This window comes from Phacochoerus africanus, chromosome 6 (genome assembly GCF_016906955.1).
Source record: "Phacochoerus africanus isolate WHEZ1 chromosome 6, ROS_Pafr_v1, whole genome shotgun sequence".
Taxonomy (NCBI): domain Eukaryota; kingdom Metazoa; phylum Chordata; class Mammalia; order Artiodactyla; family Suidae; genus Phacochoerus; species Phacochoerus africanus.
In genome coordinates, this window is record NC_062549.1 from 67,613,740 (window position 1) to 67,629,225 (window position 15,486).

The 15,486-nt window shown below is 38.9% G+C and overlaps 1 protein-coding gene across 3 annotated transcripts in view; it reads left to right on the forward strand.

The window, feature by feature from the left end:
* The window catches only part of CPA6 (carboxypeptidase A6), a 248,588-nt gene that overhangs the window by 211,293 nt on the left and 21,809 nt on the right, over nucleotides 1-15,486 (forward strand). For all 3 annotated transcript variants that reach the window (XM_047783795.1, XM_047783798.1, XM_047783797.1), the window contains exon 8: nucleotides 112-202. In XM_047783795.1, coding sequence (XP_047639751.1) covers nucleotides 112-202 — 91 coding nt within the window. The remainder of the gene's footprint in view (nucleotides 1-111; nucleotides 203-15,486) is intronic.

Sequence of the window (15,486 nt, forward strand, 5' to 3'; positions counted from 1 at the left end):
CCAGAGGAACTGTTCCCTCAGTACTGTGATTCATTCACTGATTGAGCCACTAAAATGCATGGCAATAACCTCAAGCATTTTTTTCTGCACCTATTTTCTTAATTCATCCAGGATCGATTCTGGAGAAAAACAAGGTCAAGGAACTCAAGGTTTCGCTGCCATGGAGTAGATGCCAATCGTAACTGGAGGGTGAAATGGTGCGGTAAGCTGGGGACTAGTTGAGATTTGGATCCAAAGGTATTAACAGCTTTCACTCTCACAAATTATGAACCCAGACTTCCCATCATGGCTCAGCAGAAATGAATCTGACTAGTATCCATGAGGACACAGGTTTGAGCCCTGGTCTCACTCAGTGGGTTAAGGATCTGGTGTTGCCATGACCTGTGGTGTAGGTCAAAGACTTGGCTCAGATCTGACGTGGCTGTGGCTGTGGTGTAGGCCAGTAGCTGTAGCTCCAATTCGACCCCTAGCTTGGGAACCTCCATGTGCTGTGGGTGCAACTCTAAAAAAAACAAAAAGGCAAAAAATGATGAGCCAGTTGGGATGCAATGTAAGACTGATGTCTTTATGTGAAAGCTCATAGGTTATACATTGTAGCTATAATTCACACAAGAACATGAAAGCATTTTTATAAAAATGCATAAGTATCAAGAATTAAATGTCAGCCCAATTCTGAAATACGAAAATTTAAACACACATGTAAAAGCAGAAAACTAAGTAATATTTGTCATTTAGAAAGTAAAATAGGAACTGTGGTTTGTGGTATAAATCTAGTCAAATGTATTCATCCTTTCACTGAGAGGAACACTGATGCTCCCTTCATCTGTCTGAGATGATCAAAGCTGCAAATCCTTGTCTGAAATCTACCAACCTGCCCGTCATATACTGACGGGCCACTCACATGGCAAATATATTACCACTACCTTACATGTTTCATGATACATACACTTCAGGCAAGGAGATGATGTCATTTTAAGGGAGGAAACTCTTATTGAAAAATAAAGAAGAATGGAGGTAGCTAAAGAAAAAGAGAGAAACATAAAATTAGCTACAGCTAGTGTAGAGGCAACAAGTTACCACTTGGGTTTTGAGCTGGGGCTCTTACACAGAAAGACAGAGTAATGAGAGCAAAACAGCTTATTAATGTGTACAGTGCCCATCACATGGGAGAAAGCGCATGAAAATTTACTCAAAGTGGGAGTTCCCACCGTGGCGCAGTGGTTAACGAATCCAACTAGGAACCATGGGGTTGCGGGTTTGATCCCTGGCCTCACTCAGGGGGTTAAGGATCCGGCGTTGCCATGAGGTGTGGTGCAGGTTGCAGACAAGGCTCGGATCCTGCATTGCTGTGGCTGTGGTGTAGGCTGGCAGCTACAGCTCCTATTGGACCCCTAGCCTGGGAACCTCCATATGCCGCGGGTGCTGCCCTAGAAAAGGCAAAAAGACAAAAAAAAAAAGTACCTCAAAGTGGCAACTTAGAACTCCAGCTCTACAGCTGCTTTGACAAAGGGCAGTGAGTTTGTAGAGAAATGGCAAGACAAATGGAAGCAGTTTTAGGCTTCCAAGGGCAGCAAACTGTGGGAAGGTAAATATATGAGAGGGAAGTAATGCAACTTTGCAGGTCCTCTGGTGCTGCCTCTGGGCTAAGAGTCTGTCTTCACTAAAAGGAGAATTTATGTCCTGTCTTTAGGCAGAAAAAGGGAGGGTATAGGGAGCTTTTCCTCCGTTTGCTGCTGCTGCTCCATTCCCTTCAGCTCGAGATATTTTTTATGTCAAAGAGGCAGATTTTAGGGGTGACATATTCTGATTTCCTTCACTAGTATCATACTTGGCAACAGCAGGGATGGGGTGTGAAGGTAGAAGTTACCAACATGCTGCCCTTTCTCAGCATCCTTCCTTAGCACCCTCAAAGTTTAGACTGTTCTGTAACAGAAAGTCATTTGTGAGTTTCTAATGAGGCTCATCCCAGAATCCCTCCTTTGATGACACTTGGGTTCTGTATCAGATGCCTCTCCTCGCATCCCCTCCAACGTCAGACAGAATAACCACGTGAGGACTGACTCTCACATAACCCTCCAGGCAACCTCCTTAATCAGTTAGAGTTGGCAAATCAGAATCTGATTGGAGCAGAAAGAATATGGCTCTAGAATATGACAGATATGGTTTGATTCCACCATTATTAGCACAATGATTTGGGTGGTTTTCTTCAATCTACCAAATTAAATAACAGTAATAGCCACCCCATGGCATTCCTATAGGAGCTAAAGGACTTTCCATAGGTTTAATGCCTGATCCAGTCCTAGCTACATACAGGGGTCTAAATCTCAGCGACCCAACCCTTCTCCCCCACCTTCCAGAACAGTCAACCCACCTCTGAGCCTCAGGTCAAGTGTTTGTGAAACTCTCTTTCCAAATTCAGGACAGTGTTGTGAGATGAGCCATAAGGTAACCTTAAAAGTGTTTGCACTTAAGGGAGAAGGAAAAGCATTGCCTAAATACTATAAAGTGGTACTATTTATGGCTGTTTAAATTTAGAAGTGGTTTTCTTCAACCTGGACTGAGACAGCAAAGTTATTCATACTAATTCCCTGAGACCACTAATTTTTTTTTTAATTCTCTATTTTCCATCTCTCAGATGGGACCATTTTGCATGCTTATAACTATGCGTCCTGTTTCACTAGCTGGCGGGTACCCGCACATCAGTAAGTGTGTCATAGGCATGATGCGCACAATCGCTTGAGTGCATACAATGCATAGTAACTGAGCTGAATAACACTAGCAGGCCAGCCAGCTCCACCAGTGTAAAGTTACCAAAAAAAGTGGCTTGCTAAAGTGCCCGCTGCAATGCAGTGGGTTAAGAATCTGCATAGGTTGCAGCTGTGGCTCAGATTACCTCCCTGGCCCAGGAACTTCCATATGCCAAGGGTATGGCCAAAGAAGAAAAAAAAAAACAAAAAAAAAACAACAATAAAAAAAGAAGGGGCTTGCCTCCCTCTCTTCTTCCTTCTCCCAGCCTGTTTCCTTCATACTTATGCCTTCTTTGATTTCGGAGTTCTAAACTGCAATCCCATCTGGAATTACTTTGATTCTCCCCATTTTTGAATTGCTCTGATTCCTCCTGGGAGTCTGAGGGATTTTTGTCAAACATCAGTTGCAAAGTGACCTTGATAGACCCTGTGAGTGATATAGAAACGCTGGCTGCCTGGCTGGGCCCATCTCCTCCACAAGGTCTCCTGAGCGGATTCAGCTGGTCCGACTGGCAGGCAGCTGTGGCTTCCTCTCTCACAGCTTAAAATCCATCTACTCCTAGGATTTTGTCTGGTCAGCCTCACTGAGGGAACCACTCATGGATCAAGGGCATTGAAGTCAATGAAATCCCCAAGTGCCCCTCCCAACAAGTGTCCGGAATGTAATTGGTATAGAAATTCCCAGGACCATGGAAAAGACTATAGTGTCAACATTCAACTGACAAAAACACAAAGTAACATTTGTTTCATCACTGTCTGAAGTTAGTAAGTCTCAGACGGAAAGAGCAGAGCATGAAATTGCTTTTCATCATGAAAAAAAATCTGTAGACTCGCAGATGAGTGTGCAGCTCTAGTGCATTTAATGTGGAGGCGATAGCTTAGAGCATATACATGGAAACAGGTACGCCTTTCCAATACTTCCCAGCACTCTCTGGGGGCCTTCAAGCCTTGAAGTAAATGTCATTGCCCTGAAAATCCAGCAGAAAAACTCACAAGTCAGAGTAGCTGTGGGAACTAGGAAAAAGATAAATTTCATTCATTCATTTGCCAGAGTTAATTGAGCACATACTCTCTGCTAAATAGTTGTTTTTTCCTTCTTCTCTGCACCCTTTTTATGGGACACAGTGCCCAATGATTTTTCCAAATTGGAAATAAATCCAGGAAAGAGGCAACCGGTTTGGATGATATCCATACCAAGCTTTAACCCATGAATAACTCAAATGTTGCCTAAACATAATTCACTCTTAGGACAACCTACAGATGGGAAAACGTGTTTGCAAATCATATATCTTATAAGGAGCTGGTGCTCAGAATATTAAAATAACTCTTACAACTCAACAATAAAAAGACAACCCAATTTTAAATGCACAAATGACTTGAATAGACATTTCTCCAAAGAAGATACATAAATGGGAATAAGCACATTAAAAAGATGTTTGACCCCACTGGCCATGAGGTAAATGCACATCAAGGAACCACTTCACACCCACTAAAATGGCTATAATAAACAAGACAGACAATAGCAAGTATTACTGTGGGTGTGAAAAATTGGGCCACTCATACATGCTGCCGGGGATTTAAAACAAAGTGACCAGTTTGGAAAACACTTTAATAGTTCCTCAAAAGTTAAACATAGAGAAAGAAAAACAGAGCTGGAGGGAGTTTTTGTTGTGGCTCAGTGGGTTACAAACCTGACTAGTATCCATGAGGATGCAGGTTCAATCCCTGACCTCATCCAGTTGGTTAAGGATCTGGCATTGCCATGAGATGTGGTGCAGATCGCATATACGGCTTGGATCTTGCATTGCTGTGGCTGTGGTGTAGGCTGGCAGCTGCAGCTGTGATTCAACCCCTACCCTGGGAATTTCCATATACCATAGGTGTGGTCCTAAAAAGCAAAGGAAGGAAGAAAGGATGGGTGGAGGGAGGGAGGAAAATAGAGCTGGAGGAATCAGGCTCCCTGACTCCAGGCTATACTACAAAGCTACGGTTATCAAAACAGTATGGTGCCAGCACAAAAACAGACATATAGATTAGTGGAACAGTATAGAAAGCCCAGAAATAAATCCATATACCTATGCTCAACTAATCTATGACAAAGGGGGCAGGAATATACAATGGAGGAAAGAAAGTCTCTTCAGTAAGTACTGCTGGGAAAACTGGACCACTATTTGTAAAAGAATGAAATTAGAACACTCTCTAACAACATGCACAAAAATAAACTCAAAATGGATTAAAGATCTAAATGTTATACTGGATACAATAAAACTCATAGAGGAAAACATAGGCAGAACACTCTTTGATATAAATCATAACATCTTTTTTGATCTACCTCCTAGAATAATGGAAATAAAAACAAACAGGAGTTCCCTTCATGGTTCAGCAGTTAAAGAATCTGACTAGGATCCATGAGGGTGTGGGTTCGATCCCTGGCCTTGCTCAGTGGGTTAAGGATCTGGCATTGCCCTGAGCTGTGGTGTAGGTCCCAGACATGGCTCTGATCCCGTGTGGCTGTGGCGTAGGCTGGCAGCTACAGCTCCCATTCGACCCCTAGCCTGGGAACCTCCATATGGCATGCGTACAGCCCTAAAAAGCAAAGCAAAAAAGTAAATAAATAAATAAACAAATGAAACCTATTTAAAGTTAAACACTTTTGCACGGCAGAGGAAACCATAAAAAAATGAAAAAACAACCCACAGAATGGAGAAAACCTTTGCAAATGAAGCGACAAGCAAGGGATTTAATCTCCAAAAAAATGCAGATATCTCATACAGATTTATATTAAAAAAAATTAAAAAATAGAAGATCTAAACAGACATTTTTCCTAAGAAGACAGATGGTCAAAACACATGAAAGGATGTTAAACATCACTAATTATTAGAGAAATGCAAATCAAAACTACAATGAGATATCACCTCACACCAGTCAGAATGGCCACCATTAAAAAGTCTACAAACAATGCTGGAGAGAGTGTGAAAAAAAGAGAACCTTCCTACACTGCTAGTGGGAATGTAAGCTGGTGCAACCACTATGGAACACGGTATGGAGATTCTTTAAAAAACTAAATACAGAGCTACCATATGATCTAGCAATGCCACTCCTGGGCATCTGTCCGGAGGAAACCATAATTCAAAAGATACACCCACCTAATGTTCATGGCAGCACTATTTACAACAGCCAAGACATGGAAACAACCTAAATATCCATCAACAGAAGACTGAATAAAGATGACATTGTACGTATATACAATGGAATATTACTCAGCCATAAAAAGCATGAAATAATGCCATTTGCAGCAATGAGAATGAACCTAGAAGGTCCATGGTAAGTCAGAAAGAGAAATATCATATGAAATCACTAATATGTGGTATCTAATAAAAATTATACAATAGAACTTACAAAACAGAAACTCAAAGATTTTGAAACTAACTGATGCTTACCAAAGGGGTTTAGATTGTTATGTACCTGCTACTATATATAAAATAGATAGCCAACAAGGACCTGCTGTATAGCACAGGGAAATTTACTCAATGCTGTGTAATAAACTATATGGAAAAGAATCTGAAAAAGAATGGGTATATGCATAACATAATTATAATTTACTTTGCTATATTAACACAACTTTGTTAAGTCAACTATATTCCAATAAAATTTTTTAAAATAAATATTTTTTTTTTAATTTAAACACAGAGTTACCATATAACCTAGCATTCTATTCCTAGGTATATACCCATGAGAAATGAAAATATTTGGCCAGACCATAACTTGTACACGAATGTTTATAGCAGCATTATTTATAATACCCCCAAAGTAGAAATAACCCAAATGGCTATCAACTGATAAACAGATAAATGAAATATGATATTACCATACGATAGAATATTATTTGGCCATAAAAAAGAATTAAGTATATGCTGCAACATGGATGAAACTTAAAAACATTATGCTAATTGAAATAAGCCAGTCACAAAATAACAACACTATGTGATTCCAATCATATAAAATGTCCAGAATAGGCAAATCTATAGAGACAGAGAGTAGATCAGTGGTCACCAAGGGCAGGGGAGAGGTGGCAGTGACTGCTAACGAGTAAGAGGTTTCTTTGGGGGATGATAAAAATGTTTTTTAATTAGATAGTAGCACTGATTGTGAAATCCAAAAATTTATTTAATTGTGTACTTCCAAAGAGTGAATTTTATGGGATGTGATTAGAGCTCAATAAAGCTGTTATAATTTTAATTACCATTTAGGACCAAGTTAGGCACTTACTAAAATATAAGCACTCTTTCTAGAGCACTCAGTTACCTAATATGGCAAATTACATGTAATGTGGAAAAAAACGTATTTTTAGGAGCCCAACATGTACCCCTGTCGACAGATGCGTTTCTCCTGGCAACACCCCCTCACCCTACCAAAATAAGAGGGGTCTCTTTTGGTTTGGGTATTTTGATATATCAGCTGAGATGAAAAGGGAAACTACCACCTACTGGCTGTTTCCAGATCATGTCTGTGAAGGAACAAGAGAAGGTCTTCTCATGAGGAGAGTTCCTCCAGATGAAGGGCTTTAGTTTTCAGAGAGTGATCCCAGCTGAGAATCTGGGCTGAATCGCCATAAAAATTATAGGGAATTTCAGAGAATGGGGGGCGGGAGGGGGAAGAGAGAGAATGTTGTTAGGATATCTAGAAAGGGATTTGGAACTCCAAGATGTTGAATGAGGACTTTAGTTAAGTTTTGCTGTGATGTACGTAAATGCTTTTCAGTGCCAATCACCACCATCACTGTTCATGTTCAGTACAAGCTACTTCACTCACTAAGGCTTTGTGGAACTGGATCTGCTATTCAAGGATATGAGCAAGTGCTGAGCCTGGCTTCCAGGGGAGCTCAGGGAGAGTACTGTTTCCATATCAGATTTCCGGAGACATAGAACTCACAACAGGAGTGGAAGTGAATTCACATCATCAGGGATTTACAGACATGAACTGGATAACTTTGGGCTGAGAGTGATAAACATCAATTCAATGGTCAAATTAGACACAAGATCCCTGCCACCTGTGGTAAGGGTGATCCCAACATGTTATCTGTTTATCTAATTTAAATCGATCAAATGTATTGAGCACCTTTGTTCTTTCCCAGAGGGCAGATCCCAAGAATAAACTGCAAATCCTCCTCTTTCTAAGACTTCAAGAAAATATAAAAAGCCTTCATTTTCTTTTCATGTGATTCAAGCACATATTTTCCAGCTACTACACAACTAAAAAGAGCTATTTTATCTTTTGTAAAATCACTTTTAAATTCAGTTTTTCCTAATCCAGATACTGATCATATGCAAAACTCACTTCATCTCCCTGTTTTATATTTCATGTTCCTTAAGCAAGACATACCCATGAGATTTTTTAAAAATGAGATTTTTTAACTACAGATTACATAGTGTTTGGTAGTGACTGTATGTGTGCATATTTGTACTGTTTTATTTCTCTGATCATTCTTCTGGGTAAATACGTAAGCATGTGCATGTGAATGACAGTATCTTAGTTTATTGTGTAATATATATGCCAACATCATCTCTGTCGAAGTTTTGAAAATGATGTCACAGAAGTTTAAAAACCTTTTACAGGAGTTCCCATCGTGGTGCAGTGGTTAACGAGTCCAACTAGGAACCATGAGGTTGCAGGTTCAATCCCTGACCTTGCTGAGTAGGTTAATGATCCGGCGTTGCCGTAAGCTGTGGTGTAGGTTGCAGACGCGGCTCGGATCTTGCGTTGCTGTGGCTCTGGCGTAGGCCAGTGGCTACAGCTCCCATTCGACCCCTAGCCTGGGAACCTCCATATGCCGCTGGAGTGGCCCAAGAAATGGCAAAAAGACAAAAAAAAAAAAAAAAACCTTTTACAAAGAGCTCATCTTCAAAAATCACCGAAGTAAGCAGCATATAAAAACAATATTTTTGAAGGGAGGCATGATGGACCTAGCAGAATTACTCCCTGGGCTCCTGGGACACTGAGGAACTGATTTTTTGTTTGGTACTGATGTTTAAGTCCAGTAATTTTATTGTACCTGTTTCAGCAGGTAACCTTCCCCTGATGCTAAGTCTTTAGGAGACCTCTACTCTGACACTGGGAGAATGAGTAAGGATCTTAAAGCTTTGATTTACTAATTCTTATTCCATGATGCTGGTTGTCCTTAGGCATTAATGGATGTCTGAGTTCACCAAAAACAAAACTCTCTGATAAATTTCCTCCAGCTGTATCATTTGCATCTGACAAGACATGTTATTTTTTTATTTTCATACATTTCACGCATACCCAACTGCTTTGCATTTTTTAATCCTCTTTATTGTTGCTAACATCTCATAAGCCATTATGGCATTACTATGTTCCTTCTGGGTCACTAGTTTTGTTAATTTTCCTTGTTTTCAGCTTTCCAATTTCCTTTTAATCTATATGCTTATTTTTAAATCAAAACTCCTTTTGAGTAACTTTTCTATTACTAAAACGATTGCTTTTGGATGCTGTTCTTACATGCAGAAATAAGCAAACAATGATACTCTTTCTTATCTACTACTTTTTATAATTGCTTGAAAAGCTGTAATGTGCTGAGTAATGACAAGAAAGCCGTGGGCAGTCACCTTGCCTTTACACTGTCTAGACCATCATTTCCCAAGCCACACAAAATCCCAGTGACCTACAGAACCCCCGAAGCCCAGGAGAAATTATTAGGTGCTCCCCAAAGTAGCTATGTTAGTTTATTCAGGATGTTTGTTAACATAATACAGTTGACCCTTGAACACTATGGTGGTTAGGCATCTGACCCTCCACACAGCTGCAAGTCCGAGTATAACACATAGTCTGTCCCCTGTATCTGCAGTTCTTCTGAATCAGAGGTTTTTGCATCAGAGGAATCAACCAACCAGGGATCATGCAGTACTACAGTATTTACAACTGAGAAAAACTGGCTTATAAGTGAACCCCCATAGATCAAAACTCATGTTGCTCGAGGGTCAACTATACCAGAAACTTAGTGACTTGTGAAAAAAAATTTCTGTATAGCACAGGGAACTATATCCAGTCTCTTGGGATAGACCATGATGGGGGATAACAGGAGAAAAAGAATGCATTTGTATATGTATGACTGGGTCACCATGCTGTATAGCAGCAACTGACACAACACTGTAAATCAACTATGCTCTAATGAAAATTTTTTAAAATTTATTTCTCACAGTCCTAAAGACGAGGAAGTCCAGGGTTGTAATGCCAGCAGATTCAGTGTTTCGTGAGAGCTTCCTGGTCCATAGATAATGCCTTCTCATTGTGTTCCCACTTGGTGGAAGGTGCTGGGGAGCTCTCTGAGGTCTCTTTGGTAAGGTCACTCATCCACATCATGAAGGCTCCACCTTTGTGACCTAATTATCTCCCAAAGGCCCTGCCTCCTAACACCATCGCATTGGGCATTAGGATTTCAACATACGTACTTGAGAGGGACACAAACATTTACACCATAGTTGTCATCTCAGAGGTTATCAGATGAGTGACTAAATTCTTTCATTCATTTATGCAAGTACTATTTTCAGGGCTGGTTATTGGAAAAATAGCAAGAAACAAAACAAAGTCAGGTTGTCACATATGCTGTGAAGAAAAATGTAATACCAGGAAAATAATAGAGAATGCCATGGTGGGGCAGGTTAGCTGTATTAGATGGCCCAGGGAAGAGGATCGCATGTGGTGAAATGAGACATGAGAGTGAAGGAGGTCTGGGGAAAGAGCAGGTAGAGGGAACAACTGTATAAAGACTTCGAGATGGGAGCATTTTTGGTGTGTTTAAGGAAGAGCAAGGAGAGCTGCGTGGCTGGAACTGAAGGAAGGAAGAGAGAAGGGTAAGAAAGGCAGTCAGACAGGTAGCCAGAGGGGAGATGATATAAGTCCATCATCTTAGGAAGGACTTTGGATTCTGCTCTGAATGGATGGGAAATCACTGGACTGTTTCGAATTGAGAAGGAATAGGACTTAATGACCTTTTAAAGAGAATTATTCTGGCTTCTCTGTCCCAAATGGATGGTTGAGGGCAGATGTTTAGATTCAAATTATACTTTCCCATTTAAAAGCATTGCTTTCAAAACAGAATAAAAAGTATAACCTAAGAATATTATTCACATCTTTAGACAACCATGGCATATACCACTATGAATTTTAAATGTCAATATTTCTTTATTATGTGAAGAACTTAGCATTTGTTTTCTACAGGGAGCCAAAGTAAAGATAGGCACTCATGTGAGAAAAAAACTTTTTTTTTGCTGTAAATAAAGCAAAGAAATTTTACTATCATTTTTACCTAAATGCTTCAGAATCAAACACTACATAATAAAAATAATTTCAAGAGCCCATATAAAATGTAAAGAATAGTCTCTTGTAATTCTCCCTTCATCACAGTACAATACTCTCTTGGGATGCTGGGCAATAGGAGGGAGTCCCAGTCAGCCACACAGTCTCAAGAGTAAACCCCTGATACACTAGTGTTTTTTTTTTCTTCTTTTAAATGCTTTCCAAACTCAATTTAGAATTCCACTTAAAAGAACAAGTTTATCTTAAATCATGTATATTCTGTATTTATTTTTCCCATAGAACCTGCAAGTGATTAGCCAAATGGCCAATTGAACATGATTTTTTTAAGGTACATATATTGAAATGAATCCCTGAGATAAATGCCATTTAAATATATGATCCTGTTGCCACTATGAGACTTTAAATAAGCCCATCCTATTATACCCCTGAGAATTTAGCAAAACTCAGTAGAGGCACAGAAGTCATTCAACAAATTTATTGAGGATCTACTACACAATGGTACTTGGATTGGCTGCTACTTTGGAATAAATGTTTCTGCAAATCAAGGAAGCAGTTTCCATTTTTCTTCTTTGAATATATTTTTCTCTACCCATCTATGTTCAAATGACAGTTTAAATTTTAAAAAGCCACCTTTTTCTGACCATGCAACTTGGCCTAATGGTATTCTTATAATTTGATTATATACCATAGCTCTGTGTGTTAACAAACAGAAAGATTAAACTTTGAAGCATAGAGGAAAACAGGCAATATTATAAATTCCTGTTGAGAATGTGAATGTGTACAACTTCTGCAGAATAGTATTTGGCAATGTCTACCAAAATTTAAAAAAAAAATACATGTCCTTTTGACTGAGTAATTAATTTTCCTTTTTAGGAATTTATCACATGGCTATACTCACATACGTGGAAAATAACACACATACAAGGACATTCATTGCAGCCCTTTTTATCATAACACGAGATTAGAAGCATCCCCAATGTCCAATAAAGGACTAGTTAGAGTAAATCTGGCTAGAATTATACAGTGAAATAGGCAGAAATAGTTGGAATTAGACAGCTATTTTATTTTTAAAATTTTTATTTTTTTACAGCTGCACCTGCAGCATATGGAAGTTCCATGGTCATGGGGTCAAATCATAGCTGAAGGCCACAGCCACAGCCATGGCAACAACAGATCCAAGCACATCTGCAACCAATTCCACAATTTGCAGCAATGCCAGATCTTTAACCCACAGATGGAGGCCAGGGACCAAACCCACATCCTCACAGAAGCAATGTCAGGTCCTTAACCTGCTAAGCCACAAGCGAAACTGCTAGACAGCTGTTTCATAGATTAAAGTGGAAAAATCTCCAGGATTAAACACACGTGCGCATGCGTGCACACGCATATATACACACACACACACACACACACGGAACAAAGGCTTAATATTAATATATAAAGAATATTTCTATTTGTGGCAAAAGTTTTTTTTTCACAAATGGGTATAACAACCCTGACTTTTTGCTTATAAATGTATATCTAACCCTAGAATAGAACAAAAAAGTAGTAAAAGTGATTGTTCTGGGGAAAAGAAATGGATGGCGAGACAGACGAAGGGGGAAGCACTTGGCAGGGCATAACCAGATACATCCACTGGCCATTAAAAAAAAATTGAAAACAATAAAAATAAGTCAACATTCTTTCCTGAAAAAAACTAAAAATGAAATTTTAACAAAAATCAGGCTCTAACTGCACTATCTCCATTCAAATCATCTGATCTCATTTCATGTTTTCTTTTTTTTCTTTGACATTCTTCTGTTTGCTTTTTTAGTTTGTTTGCTTTAGACACATTTCACTTTTTTGCATTCTGTTTGCTTTTATTTTTTTGTTTTAGACACATTTCTTTTTAAATTTTATTTTATTCTTATTACAGTATAGTTGGTTTATAGTGTTAGTTTTTGTTACTTGGCTTAATTAGTTATTATCAGTAAAACATGGGGGAGTGGGACACAAAGAGGCAGCTACGGACCTATAAGGAATCATACCACACTCTTTCCACCACCACTCCTCACTGCCTCCACTCACCACCCCACCAAATAGGGTGGAAGATAATAAGTTACATATTATCTAATCTAACAAACACCAAATACATTGCCCTCTACCCCTCTGGCCTTCCCCATCATCTCTCTTGATGATGCCCTAGAGATGTTGACGTGAAATAAGATTAAGGGGAAAAAAGTTTTATTTTGATTCAAAACATTTTACAAAAATGTCTTGTTTTAGAGAAATAGAAAGTATATATCAGCAAAAATATATTACCTAGTGCGACATATGCCATTAGAATAAAATATCTGTTTTCTTATACTGGCATCTATTTAAAAAGATATTCCAAATAGAATATTACTCAGCTATAAAAAAAGAATGAAATAATGCCATTTGCAGCAACATGGATGGACCTAGAGATTATCATATTAAGACAAATATCATGATAGTGCTTATAAGTGGAATCTCTTTAAAATGATACAAATGAACTTCTATACAAAATAGAAATAGACCCACAAATATAGAAAGCAAACTTATGGTTACCAAAGGTGAAAGGGAGTAGGAGATATAAATTAAGAGTTTGGGATTAACAAATACATACTAATATATACACTAAATAGCCAACGAGGACTTCCTGTTTAGCACAGGGAACTATACTCAATATTTTATAATAACTTATAAGGGAAAAGAATCTGAAATATATACATATGAATCACCTTGCTGTACACCTGAAACTAACAAAACATTGTAAATCAACTATATATCAATAAATAAATAAAAATTTAAACTAAATAAAATGAGGTTCCAGCATGCCATTCTAGATGATGTAATTCTGAGAGAAAGATTCTGAATGAGCTTCTAGCAATTTCCACAACAAAAAGCACTAACTCATTTCATTCACCACCCCTAAATTGGGAAGGACCAAGGGCAACAATCAAAGAGAAAGCAGTAATATGATCTAAAACTATTTATACCCTTTTTATTTGTTTTCATTCTTGGGTATATTTTTATTCTTAGGTATAATATTATTTTCATATATTTTAAGAGTATGCCAGAAGGTAGAAAACACCATTGTTCAGGCTCTTATACAATCTCTTATGTTCTATTATACCCTTAAATTATAATAAAACTGACCTTAAAATATAAAACACAAATGGAATTTGAATATGACAGACTAAGAGGGAACTTGCTGTGGGGAAGATTGATTCACTCAGTGAACATTTATTGAGCCTTTGCTCGGACTGACTAGGAACTAATGATCAGTGAGGGAGGCTGGCAGATATATAACCAGATGTGATTTGAGGCTGAGTAAAAGCTAGAAAATAGAGGAAGGGTGTCACCCTCACAGAGGAAAGAGGAAAGAGAAATTCTGATGGCATGAGATGGGAAAGCTGATGACAAGTGACTTTTGAGCTGAGCCTTCCAAGTGTAGAAGGACTTTGATAGATTTCAAGAGAGAAACTGGACAGTCCAGGCTGAAGGAAGGAGAGGAGCAAAGGCAAAGAGGTGTCAGTAGGATGAGGGTGTAAGGACCAACAGGTGAGGGCTAGGAATGCTTCACAGGAGAGAATGTGAGTCTAAAAATATTACATTCTTCAAATGAAACTTCCTGCAGAAAATAAACAAACTCATGGACTTGGAGAACATACTTGTGGTTGCTGAGGGGGGAGGGGAGTCAGTGGGATGGATGGGGAGTTTGGGGTGAGTAGATGCAAACTACTGCACTTGGAGTGGATAAGCAATGAGATCCTGCTGTATAGCACAGGGAACTATATCTAGTCACTTGTGATGGAACTTGATGGAGAGTAATGTGAGAAAAAGAATGTGTGTGTGTGTATATATATGCATATATATGTGTGTAAGGCTGGGTCACTTTGCTCTACAGCAGAAATTGACAGAACAATGTAAATCAACTATAATAGAAAAACTGAAAAAAAAAAAAGTTACCTTCTTGCCTCCTTTGTCACAGATTAATTGACCATAAGTCAGCCAGGGCTTGGAAACCATGTGGAGGAGTGGGTACTTATGGTGTTGCCCATGAGCCAATGAGAGTTTGGGGGACTTGGTGGAATAACATGATCTATTTGTGTTGCAGAAAATGCTCTGATAGCAATGTGGAGAATAGATTAAAGTGAGGCGACAGGGAAACCAGTTGAGGGCCTATGGTGGTGTTCAGGTGAGAAATTATGAACACCAAAAACAGGATAAGAGCAGAGAGGAGAGGAATATGATACTGGAGAGGTAGACGGATGGAACTTGGTGACTGACTGGAGAAGAGATGGGGACACTATATAGTTAAAGATGACTAAGATCTTTAGCCAAAAATGTAATTCTCCCATATACCCAGTTAAAGGGCTTTGACCCCCAAACCAAAGAATGT